General features: G+C 45.9%; 1 protein-coding gene across 5 annotated transcripts in view; it reads right to left on the bottom strand.

Annotated features, from left to right (window-relative positions):
- Positions 1-3,648: 3,648 nt before the first annotated feature.
- Positions 3,649-12,583, bottom strand: part of AXDND1 (axonemal dynein light chain domain containing 1) — a 65,232-nt gene continuing 56,297 nt past the window's right edge. For all 5 annotated transcript variants that reach the window (XM_066625118.1, XM_066625122.1, XM_066625121.1 and 2 more), the window contains 2 exons: positions 6,895-7,043; positions 3,649-4,301 (listed from right to left, as the gene is read on the bottom strand). In XM_066625118.1, the coding sequence (XP_066481215.1) occupies positions 4,207-4,301; positions 6,895-7,043 (244 nt within the window). In that variant the 3' untranslated portion in view covers positions 3,649-4,206. The remainder of the gene's footprint in view (positions 4,302-6,894; positions 7,044-12,583) is intronic.

Raw genomic sequence — 12,583 nt, 5'->3', positions numbered from 1 at the left:
TGGTGGAATGCGGAGAATCAGTGGGATACTGCAATTCCAGGCTATAAACTCTACAGGAGGGACAGGGGGAGGCAGCAGAGCAAGTGGGTGCTGAGCTGCTTGGGGGTGGAGGTGGGTTCCTCCCAATTTTCACTTTTGTGATGTCACTTCCGGTTGTGACATCACTTCCAGGGCAACATTTTGAGCTTGGTACTGGGCTACATGATCATTAGCTACACCACCGTCGCAGCTTCTTGGATCTTGGTATGTTCCACCCTCCCTAATCTGCCAGATTGTAGAGTGAAAGTGAGCAGAACAGCACAAACCAAATTTGGGAACTTGCAGTGAAAGCTCTTTGCTGTTTGTTTATGTAAATTGTTAATTAGCTAAGGGAACAACACTTCTGTAGATTGTTAATAGTACCTGCAAAAGCCAACTAAGGATAAACATACCAGCTGTGCTGACTCCATTAGAAGGTCAGAGAACATGCCTGGCTGAACCATATAGAAGCTGGCAGCTCCATCCAAATCCGAAGAATCAAAGGCAGAAGCAGAGTCTTCTTCGTGCATATAATTCCCACTCCTTTCCCAGTAACCCAAAATCTCTGACATTGAGCCAAGCCATCTCCTTTCCAATGTTTACTGTGTATACTGTGCCATGAGTGGGCTAATGCAGTTTTTACCAAAATAAACTTTTGAATATAAAACTGCAAATTCCCCCCAACCCACACCTTAGAACAGGGGTCTCCAAACCCCGGACCGGGGGCCAAATGCAGCCCGCAGCAAGCCTCTTTCCGGCCCACGGCCAACCTCTTGTCCCCTGAAAGCCTCTGGTCCACTCAACTGACAATGACCAGAACTCTGCTCTGATTGGAGGGTGTTCTGAGGGCCAGAGAGGTTGAATGAATGAACCCATTCATTCATTTATTCACTCATCTAAGTTCCATCTTTAATTTATTTATTTCAATTTTATATTTCAAATTTTTTTCCGGCCCTCCACACCATGCCAGATATTTGATGCGGCCCTCTGGCCAAAAAGTTTGGAGACCCCTGCCTTAGAAGAAAGCACACAAATTAACTTAACAGAATTATGCAGGGGATGGATAGAGTGGATAGAGAGATGCTCTTTACACTCTCACATAACACCAGAACCAGGGGACATCCGCTAAAATTGAGTGTTGGGAGAGTTAGAACAGACAAAAGAAAGTATTTCTTTACTCAGTGTGTGGTTAGTCTGTGGAACTCCTTGCCACAGGATGTGGTGATGGCGTCTGGCCTGGACGCCTTTAAAAGGGGATTGGATTGGACAAGTTTCTGGAGGAAAAATCCATTACGGGTTACAAGCCATGATGTGCATGTACAACCTCCTGATTTTAGAAATGGGCTATGTCAGAATGCCAGATGCAAGGGAGGGCACCAGAATGAGGTCTCTTGTTATCTGGTGTGCTCCCTGGGGCATTTGGTGGGCCGCTGTGAGATACAGAAAGCTTGACTAGATGGGCCTATGACCTGATCCAGTGGGGCTGTTCTTATGTAAAGGCTCATTTAATAAAATTGCAGAATGCATGGTTACCAAGCGTAAATAAATGTAAGGAAAATAATTCTAAACTTGGTATCATCATTTTTTCTCTCAGGACCATCACTGCTAAATGCCCAGAATTGTTATACCTCCCACATGAAGAGAGGACAGATAACATAATTGCATTGCATGGTGGGGGGACTCACAAACAGGGGTAGAAACCATGGGAATCGTGTTCAGTTTAGTGAACACTGACCCAAAAGCAGACTTAAGGCTGCTCCCAATTAAACACTTTCACAACCCAGACAGGAAAATACAGGTACAAAATTAGCCAGAAAATAATGCTGACTCTTACCTCTATTTAACCTGGAAATGGCTGGAAATGATGTAGAAAGAACTTGGGCATTTCTTTAGACATGCATCTAAGACTCATATTGGGCCAAGCTAAAGTGAAAGGGAAACTTTTCATCTACAGCTGTCTTGTGGCTACTTCCCTAAGCAGGTTTTCAGAAACTGAATAGTTCAAAACAATTAATGGTCAATATTACATATACCTTTGCTAGAGTGTGATATCAAACTCCATTTTACTTTCCACTGATATTGTTTCCTCATTAAAGTTTTCGAATAATTCTCAACAGGGTCCTCTCTAAGGTCATTACAGCACAAACCTGTATCATTTGTCCTGAAAGCTTCCTTTAACCCATATCCAAGAGATGAAGTAGCACACTTCTAGACTCTCTGTCTTGTTCACAAGGAAAATCCTTTAAAAAGTACATTTTCATCAATCACATTAGTCAACCCCAGGAGAGTTGATTGTCAGAAGGGGAGTGACTAGAAAAGCCTGAGCTGGTAAGACCCTTTCAGCACCGCTGCTTTTGCCAGGATGTCACTTTACAGCTCAGCAGCAAAAGCAGCAGTGCTGGAAGGGCAGCACTGGGAGATCCCAATTCTCACATGGACCACCCTTTCAACAGTGATACCACAGAACAAGAAGCAGTGCTGAAAGGGTGGCCCACATGATAAGTGGGCTTTCCCAGTGACGCCATTTCAGCAACGCATTCCTTCTGCTGATGTATTACTTACTTCGCAGAAAAAAGAAGGGGAAAGCACAGAAGGGAAAGAGAAAGGACTGCCACCCCACCCTAGGAGAACCCCAGTGGGGCCAAAGTGGATAGGCAAGACCTTCCGCAAAGGGGGCCACCAAGTGGGACTGTTCAGGGACCTCCCTTTTATGAGGAAGGTGCCCCCAAGGAGAAGAGAATGATTTCAGGACTAGGGTGATTCACCTGGCCAATTGGTCTTTAAGGATTCCCTTCCAATCGCCTAGGCTTCTGTCTAAGACTTACAGCTGGACTTGAAGTTGAAGGACTCATAGCCCAATCCTGAGCTGCCTGGAGCACCCAGGCTCAGCGGCACCAAGAAGGGCTGCCACCGAATCTTGCGCCTCCCGCACAACCGCAGGAGGCGCCTCGGGAGAAGGGGATGTTTGTCCCCTTCCCCTGAGTAAGGTAAGCAGACCCACAATGGGGCTACTCACTTTACCGCTGATCTGGTCGGCAGTAAGGAAAAGTCAGTAGTGTGGGGCGCGCAGCTCTCCACGAGCGCCCTGGATCCTGCAAAGCAGAGTTCTGTGGATCCTCCTCCCTCCCTCCCGATATGGCTCCTGCCCACCCCCTGGCACGCTTCCCTCCACCTCCCCTGCCGGCCTCCCCCCTCCTCGGAACGCCTCCTCCCCGCCCCCTTCCACGCCCCTGCCTCCCGTTCCACAGCTCTGCGGTCCGGGAGACCGCCAAGCCTTGGAACCTGGGCAACCACGCCACAGTAGCCGAGCACCAGCCAGCACTGGGCTAGCACTGGCGGGAGCTCAGCAGTGGAGCCATGCCGCTGACCACAGGATTGGGCTCTCATATGTCAAAAGGGGGGAGGGCCATTCAGTGTGAATTAACCTGTAATTTTTGTTCTGGTCCCTGGTTGGGGCTATGTTCTGAGTTGCATTAAGAAAAAACTACATCAGGTAGTCTGTCTGCTCTGTTTGGGGCTGAGATGTTTTTCCTGCTGCTTGAAGACCCCTCCCCCCAGAAAAGGGAGTAGGTGGGGCAGCTACCACAATCTCCCATCCCTGAGTCCTGTAGGATGGGATTGTTCATTCACCTCATGCCATGCTTTGGAAGCACCTGGAAGCAGAAAGAGATTTTCATTGCTTCTGGAAAAATACGAGAATATATATTTTTCAGCCCCACACAAATTGCAAAACAGACCCCTTCCCTCCTCCAAGTCCTTTGCATGTGCCAAAAGACCAGAAGACTCAGGGGAAGGATAACCTCAAATAATTGCTGGATTCCAAGGCCAGCCAACACTGGTGGACCCATGTAGTACGTCTACTTGGGCACATGAGGAAACAAAACTCACCCTGCTGCTCGCAATCTTTCCCCTATGTTGATGCCCAACCCCCAATTTATATATAACAAAAGATGCCAATGTGACAGGGCAACCCCAACCTGGACCATGAATATTTTCTAAATAAATAATAAAAACTAGGAAACAATCCCACAATGTTCTGCCAACTGCTGTTCACATTCTATATTAGTACATTAACAGAACTGGAAGAATTCCAGGTAGCCCCTGCACTCCAGAGATGTGTAATCTTAATATTGTGTCCAACATCAGCTACAAGCAGGAGCTGAAGGCTTTCTTGTAGTTACCCTCTTCTCAACGCTTGGGTTTGGTTTTTTTCCGTGACGTGGATGACTTGGGAGGAGCAAGCCGGGAGGGTGAAGTAGGCTTTTCCTTGGAATGGCCTTGTGCTAGGAGAGATACATAGAGACAGTTAACATTTACATGTCAACACAGTCAACATGACAGCTAGCAGGATCAAAGGAAGAGTGTGTTGTGCCTGAAGATGGAGAAACTTGGTTCAAAACTCGGCTTAGGGATATTTTGTACATCGCTCAGTTCTGTTCCAAATGTGCAGTTATTTCCTAAGAAAATATATCTGAGTCACATCCAGTCACGGGGGTGGGGGGAAGGCAGTGACGTGATCTGCAGGATCGCATCACCGCCAGGCTCACAGGAATTTTTTAAAAACTTATTCCTGTCTGCAGTAGCCTTCTAGGTGTGCAGAGAACCCCATATGGCCTTCTGCAAGGCTCCCCGCACCTTGAAATAACAAAAAAATGTGATTGCAACCCACTTCTGGGTCACGATCGCAAAACCGGAAGTGGGTTGCGATCACATTTTTTTATTATTTTGAGGTATGGGAAGCCTTGTAGAAGGCTCCTCGGGGCTCCCTGCACCCTCAGGAGGCTGCTGTGGGCAAGGGTAAGTTTTAAAAGAGACACTGCGAGCGTGGTGGTGATGTGATCCTCTGGATCATGTCACTGCCTTCCCCCCACCCCATCAAGATTTATCTGTGGTTTCGAATTCCCCGTGAGTTTGAGAACCATTGTGCTGGAGGCTGATTAGCAGTGAAGGAGAAGAAACTAGTGTGATTTTTGCCCTGAAGAAAGCCTTGGATTACAGTGAATATGTGATTGCAAATCCCACCAGTTCCTGTGGATTGCTTTGCTGCCTACCCCCTTCTCTGCCCCTTAAAGTGCCAGAGACACTCATTCTCAAGCTGCTGGGTCACGACCCACCAGTTTGAGAAACACTGCTCCAGCAGATTTTCTGTACCTGTCTTTTGATGCCAAAATCAGCACTTACCCACCAAAAGGGATAGGAGTTCCCCCCTGAGGCTTTAGCTTCTAAGGGCAGGAAACCTGGCTGGTTCATTTTTATAATGTGATGCCACATCCTGACTTTCACAGGGGAGGTTTTCCCCCACATTCTGCAGTTCTGTTTTTCAACCACGGAAGCAGGGTTCACCCGAGAGGAAACCCTCATCTGAAAAAATGGGCTCTCGTTCGCAATTCTTTTTGGGGGGAATGCGTTTGTTAATTTTAGTTGTTCTAATTAAAAAAACACATTCCGAAAAAAAAGAATTGGGAATAAGAGCCCATCCTTTTTTTTTTTCAAATGAGGGTTTCCTCTCAGGTGAACTCTGCTTCCATGGTTGAAAAACAGAAACACAAACTCAAAATACCTTGAGCTTACAATTACACACACACTCACATGCATTTATATATACATACACATACACAGTTATAAGTTACAGCATGTTTGCGACAGTGCACACTGGCAGTATGCTGGCACATGAAGCACAGGATTGAGCTTTTTAAGATTTAGATGTAAATTACAATATTTTAGTCCACAAGTTTTCCCATTGCTCCATTAATATACATGACCAAGCTACACATGACCTACACATGATATGGGCTACACATAACATGGGCTATAATTTCTAGCTCATTGTATCATAAAGTTTAAATAAAGTGGCCCATTTTACCAACACATCTGTCTTGTGTCTTATTCTGGTGTGTCCATGGGGGTTATTTTACAGGGATGGAAACTTGAGTCAGGTGACTTGAGTCTTAGTCACAAAAACACATTTTTTGCTGACTTATTTACACTTGAGTCACCCATGTCAATGATTTGGGCATTGACTTGAGTCTGAGGCCACTGTTTGGCACAGACTTGACTGTGTCTGGGTGTGCTTGCTTACTTTTTTCATGGCATGAAAGACCTTGTGGGGCCATCATTCAGACTGGGTAAGCAGCAGGGAAGTTCCAGCCAGGAGGCAGGGAAGGTTTAATGTGTTGCTTTCGCATTGAGCAGGAGACAGGGAGGAAGGAACAGGCTCTCTTGTTCATGTCTGAAGGAACCGATAATCATTGGATGAAGGATGGGCAGACTGATTTTTACTTTTGGATGAGCTAGGACAGAAGGAGGAACCTGTATTGGAATCGCGGAAGATCTGGCGAGGAGGTAGATGTGGTGTCAGCAGTGGTAAGGCCTGGGCATCCAGCAGAGTGTGCTGCACAGCTGCAGCCACTTGAAGGCAATAGGGCCCTCAGGGATATAAGAGCACCTGAGGCAGGAAGGGGTTGTGGGTTGTAGGAGGAGTGCAGGTTGGAGAGGGGACTGACTGACTAGGCTTATAGATTTTGGAATCTGACCTTGGACTTTGACTTGGATACCCTGACTGATTTGACTGACTTACCTGGAACCTGACCTTGGACTGTAACTTGGCTTATTGGCTCTGGACTCTGATTTGGCAACTCTCATTGATTGGACTGGTTTACTTGGAATCTGTGGACTGGACCTGGACTCTGACTTTTGCTTGCTGCACTGGTGAGTTTCACAAGGGAAACTAATCAGCCTTAAGCGGGCACGAGGCCCAGTGGATTGGGATTTGGCAGAACAGAACCCAAGGGAGTTTGCCTAAAAGTTTAATATCCAAGTATTTTTAAATTCCAGAAAGACTGAAGTCTACAGTCTTTCAGAGGTCTACAGTCATACCTGGTTCAATTTTTGGTGCCACCTCTGTGGAAGATTCCTGTTGCGGTGACTCGCCTGCCACGTCTTGGATTTTTGCCAAAGCTTCTTCCAGCTGCTCATGAAGGCTTTCTGATTTTTCCTCAGCTTCCTGCGCCCGCTTTTCAGCCTCTCTGAAAAAATATAAGCCAGTGAAGCACTAAAAGCCCTGACCAAAGACTGGCTGTTGGCAAAATGAGCAGAAAATAAGCCACCAGAAAAAGAGCAAATACACTATCAGAATTGGAGGGAAATTGCGTTAACTCAAGAACTTTTGGATACTGAAATGGAACATTGTAATGGAAATGCACACAATCCCTCGAGAAAACAGGGTGTGGCGTCAACAATAACCCCTTGCTCTGACAGGTGTGGGAAGCGGGTTAGCACCAGGGCCTTAGATAGTAGTGAGTATGCTGCACAGCTGCAGCCACTTTGAGACAACAAGGCCCTCAGGGATAAAAGTAGCACCTGGAGGAGGCAGAGTTTTGTGGCTGTAGAAGGAAGGAGGTTGGAGAGATTGAGGGCCCAATCCCATCCAACTTTTGAGCTCTGGTGTAGCCACAATGCAGCCCCATGGTAAGGGAACACATGTTCCCATATCTTGAGAAGGCCCCAGTGACTGCCCCTCCATCACAGGATGCAGTGCACACCCCACTGGCATAACTGCACCAGCACTGGAAAATTTGATAGAATTGGGCCCTGAGAGAGCAGAAGGAAGGGGCGTGGAGGAAAGAGGACTAGCAGACAGACCAAAAGGAGACTGCAGAAGACTACTGAAATAGAGACAGGTGGAGATGCTGGAAACTAGTGTGTGGCTGCCATGCCCAAGAGCTGCTGAGAAACAAGATGTTGCTGTGATGGTTGGGAAAGATGCTGATGGGGGAGGGAAGGAATGAGGACCTCTACAGGTTGAAAAGGTGAGCCACCCTGGTGGAGGGGTCCAACAGTGCTGGAGCACAGACCTAGGACCATTGTTAGGGAAAAAAGGGGAACTAATTAGTTTAAAGTGGGCATAGGTTCTATAGATGAAGCTCATAATGCGAATTTGGCAAAACAAACATTGACATGGCACCTCCTCCCCATCCTACTACTTGACATTGGTGCCAGAAGTTCTCCTAGGCTGGTCTCACTGAAAGGAACCTTCATTTTAACAATATTTGCACAGCAGTATATCCCAGACAATTGTGCCCCAAGAGGTAAATCCGCCTTGTCTCTTCTACTACTAAAAAAGGAAGGAGAGGGGAACTGGGAAATTATTGGCCAGTCAGCCTAACATCTGTTCCAGGTAAGGTGGTGGAATGCCTCATCAAAGATAAAATCTTAAAACACATAGGCTAACAAGTCTTGCTAAGGAAGAATCAGCATGGCTTCTGTAAGGGTAAGTCTTGCCTCTCAAACCTTTTAGAATTATTTAAAAAGGTCAACAGGGATGTGGATGCAGGCGAACCTGTGGATTTTATATATCTGGACATTCAGAAGGTGTTTGACACAGTCCCTCACCAAAGGCTGCTGATGAAACTCCACAGTCAGGGAATTAGAGGACAGGTCCTCTCCTGGAATAAGAACTGGTTGAGGACCAGGAAACAGAGAGTGGGCGTCAATGGGCAATTTTCACATTGGAGAAAGGTGAAAAGCAGAGTCCTGGGACTGGTGCTTTTCAACTTGTTCATAAATGACCTGGAGAAAGAGCTAAGCAACGGGGTGGCCAAGTTAGCTGAAACACCAAACTTTTCCAAGTGGTGAAGATGAGAAGAGATTGTGAAGAGCTCCAGAAAGATCTCTCCAAACTGGGAGACTGGGCAGCAAAATGGCAGATGTGTTTCAATGTAAGTAAGTGTAAAGTCATGCACATTGGGGCAAAAAATCAAAACCTCACATATAGGCTAATGGGTTCTGAGCTGTCTGTGACAGATCAGGAGAGAGGTCTTGGCGTGATGGTGGACAGGTCGATAAAAGTGTCGACCCAATGTGCGGCGGCAGTAAAGAAGGCAAATTCCATGTTTGGGATCATTAGAAAAGGTATTGAAAATAAGACGGCTAATATAATGCTGTTGTACAAATCGATGGTAAGGCCACACCTAGAGTATTGTGTCCAGTTCTGGTCACCACATCTCAAAAAGGATATAGTGGAAATGGAAAAGGTGCAGAAGAGAGCAACCAAAATCATTACTGGGATGGGGCACCTCCCTTATGAGGAAAGGCTACAGCGTTTGGGGCTCTTCAGTTTAGAACAGGGGTGCCCAAACCCCGGCCCTGGGGCCACTTGCGGCCCTCAAGGCCTCTCAATATGGCCCGCAGGGAGCTCCCAGTCTCCAATGAGCCTCTGGCCCTCTGGTGATTTGTTGGAGCCCACACTGGCCCAACACAACTGCTCTCAGCGTGAGGGCAACTGTTTGACGCCTCATGTGAGCTGTGGGATGAGGGCTCCCTCCACTGCTTGCTGTTTCACATCTGTGATGCAGTAGCGGCAGCAAAAGAAAGGCCAGCCTTGCTTTGTGCAAGGCCTTTTATAGGCCTTGAGCAATTGCAAGACCTTCATTCATTCATATAAGTTCATCTTTAATATATTCATTTACGTAAACGTATGTAAATTTATTCAAATTTGAAATGTAAATTAATTCTTTTTCCCCCCCCCCCGGCCCCCGACACAGCATCAGAGAGACAATGTGGCCCTCCTGCCAAAAACTTTGGACACCCCTGGTTTAGAAAAGCGGCGCCTGATGGGTGACATGATTGAGACATGCAAAATAATGCAGGGAATGAATAGAGCGGATAGAGAGATGCTCTTTTCCCCCTCACTTAACACCAGAACCAGGAGACATCTACTAAAGTTGAGTGTTTGGAGAGTTAAGACAGAGAAAAGAATGTATTTCTTTACCCAGCGGATAATTAGTCTGTGAAACTCATTGCACAGGAAGTAGTGATGGCAACTTGTCCAGATGTCTTTAAGAGGGGATTGGACAAATTTCTGGAGGAAAAGTTCATCACAGGTTATGTCATGGTAGGTATGTGCAAGCTCCTGGTTTTAGAGGTAGGCTGCCTCTGATTGCCAAATGCAGGAGAGGGCACCAGGATGCAGGTCGTGTTTGTTGTCTTGTGTGCTCCGTGAAGCATTTGGTGGCCTGCTGTGAGAAACAGGAAGGAAACAGGAATCCTGAAACAGATCAGGCCAAATGCAGGAGAGGGCACCAGGATGCAGGTCGTGTTTGTTGTCTTGTGTGCTCCGTGAAGCATTTGGTGGGCTCTTCTTATGTTCTTATGAAAACTCAACAGGAGAATCCACAAATTCATAGCACCTCAAATCCATGTGAGATCTGACACAACATATCTTCTAACAAAAGAATTGTGGATTCTCACAGCAGGATGGCAGTGCAGAGGCTTAACACTCACCCAAGATCCCTTGGGCTACCAGTCTGGTACCCCTCTGCAGTCTTAAGTTTAAACCAGGGGTGTCAAACGCATTTCATACCTGGGGTCACATTGAATTTATGGTACCTGCTGAGGGCTGAACTCCAAATGTAGCCCCCACAAGTGACCTGAACACCAGAAGTGATGTCACAAGTGACACCACTTCCAGTGTTTTGGAAAAAGTGAAAACCCCACCTCCCACAGCTGCTTGCCTCCCCCTCATTCTGCTGCCTCACCCCACCCCAGACCCCCTCCTGTTCACCCCCACCAAGTGCCCAATAGCCCCCCCCAGTTCCCAGACCAAGGGAAAGAAGCGGGCAGAGGATGCATTCACCACCCCTGCTTGCAAAAGTTTGGGTACTTTTTCCTAGAGGGAAAAAAAACCAAACTTTTTGCAAGCAGAGGCGGCAGAAGCAGCCTCTTCCACCGCTCTCACTGCTCTGCTTCCTTCCACCTGCAGCATTCCCCTCCCGCCCGCCAGCCAGCCAGCCAACCAAGCCCCCTGGTTGCGCCCCGAAAGCCCCCACCTACCTGCAACTGCAGCTGTCTCCTCATGGCCTCAGAGCTCCCTGGGCTGCCCTCCCAAACGTGACCCAGGGAGAGTCAGGGGTAGTTCCAGGGTCGGCCCACCCCTGATAGAAGCTAGCAAAAGCCACATGTCATAATGTCATGTATGTATGTGAAGCCATTATGCTGAACCAAAATATTCCATGTTCACATGCTTGGCAGCTATAGGAAAAATTGGATCTCATTTTGTTCCTCTGTCTGCTTCAAGCAGATCAGCAAATTGGCTGTTATCTGAGGAATGTGACAGCCTGTGAGAGAGAGATGCTCCTTTAGAGCCACTGTCTGAGATTTATGGACTAACACACTCTCCTTCCTGCTGGCCCCAGCCTGCATATAAAGAAGTTCCTTTTGATTCTTTTAGAACCTATAGCAAGAAAAGGCTTATAAATAATATTCATAAGGTTTCTTCTAGAATCAAAATACACCAAAGCTCCATGTTAGATTAGTTAGGCTTGTATGGATTAAGAAATAAAGGAAACCATATGAACTTTCTCACCCCTTCTCTGGAAAAGTTTAAGGGAGCTAGCTGAGGCAAAAGCCATAAATCTAAGATGTTTTACAACTTAATTGACACATCATCAGATAAAAATGGGACTAAAGTTTTAACTTCACTTTGAAGTAAGAAATGCCCCCCCCCCAAAAAAAAGCCTAAATGGCTGCATTTAGGCAGAGGGAAAAACACACAAAAGAAGGATTTTAAAGAGAACATCCAGTATTTTAAGTATAACTAAAATAAGCTTTCTTTAAGAACCAAAATATGCACCGGCAAAGCTATCAGAAAGGTTTCATGTCTTACCAAAAGCTACATCATGATGTGTGTGACTGTATTTAAAAGGACGTTACAGATCAGTACAAATGACAGGCTACTGTGCACTAATGATGCTTAATGAGTATTGCCTGTAAGGTTGTAAATAACAGAAGTATCTGGAAGCTGCTAAAGCCTTAAATGCCAAATAAGTTATAGAGTTAGCATGTAGGTTAATGGCTGTAGAGTGGGATTAACAATATATATAAAGGCACAGTAAAGAGTTTAGCTGTTACACGTTTAGCATGAAAAACACAGAATATTGGAATGTAGTAAAAGACTTAGGTCTCAGACATGCCTTGAAAAGCAGATGCAGCACATTTAGTTAATCAAAGGGTAATACAAACAAGCTCAGATCTGGAATGTGTTAGAAAGGGGAACTTCTCATAGTTGAAACCCTTATCTAAGCAAAAAGCATATTCAGCCCTATATCATGCCTGTCAACTAGATAAGGAGCAACACCATTAGGGAAAGATCAGACAATTAATGACTTTCTCCTGGCGCCAGAGATAGATAGTGGACCCAAGAAGCAGATAGTTGGGTTCAGAAGTAGTTTACAGTCTATCTTGTTTGACAGATAGAGATATGGAGCTTGGTAAGAGATAAACACCTACAAATCAACTAAAGACAATAGCAGATAAGCAGGAGGATCTGGAAAGTCCCTGATTAACAAAGAGCATTCCAGAGACACTGTCTGAATTCTAAGTTCACAGAGAAAGCAGGCTTTAGCAACAGAAATAAATCTCTTGAAAATCCTTGTTTATAATAAGAATTTGGTATCAGAATAAATTAATATACATACTGAGGATCATAGAGAACCTAGAATTCAGTTCACATAAGGCTTCTATTAATTAATAAAGAGGAATAATTCAAACTAGCTCTGAATAAATAGGT

The sequence above is a fragment of the Tiliqua scincoides genome, chromosome 4 (assembly GCF_035046505.1).
Source record: "Tiliqua scincoides isolate rTilSci1 chromosome 4, rTilSci1.hap2, whole genome shotgun sequence".
Lineage (NCBI taxonomy): Eukaryota > Metazoa > Chordata > Lepidosauria > Squamata > Scincidae > Tiliqua > Tiliqua scincoides.
The sequence above is the reverse complement of the archived record's forward strand: the minus strand, read 5'-3'. Positions and strand labels throughout refer to the sequence as shown.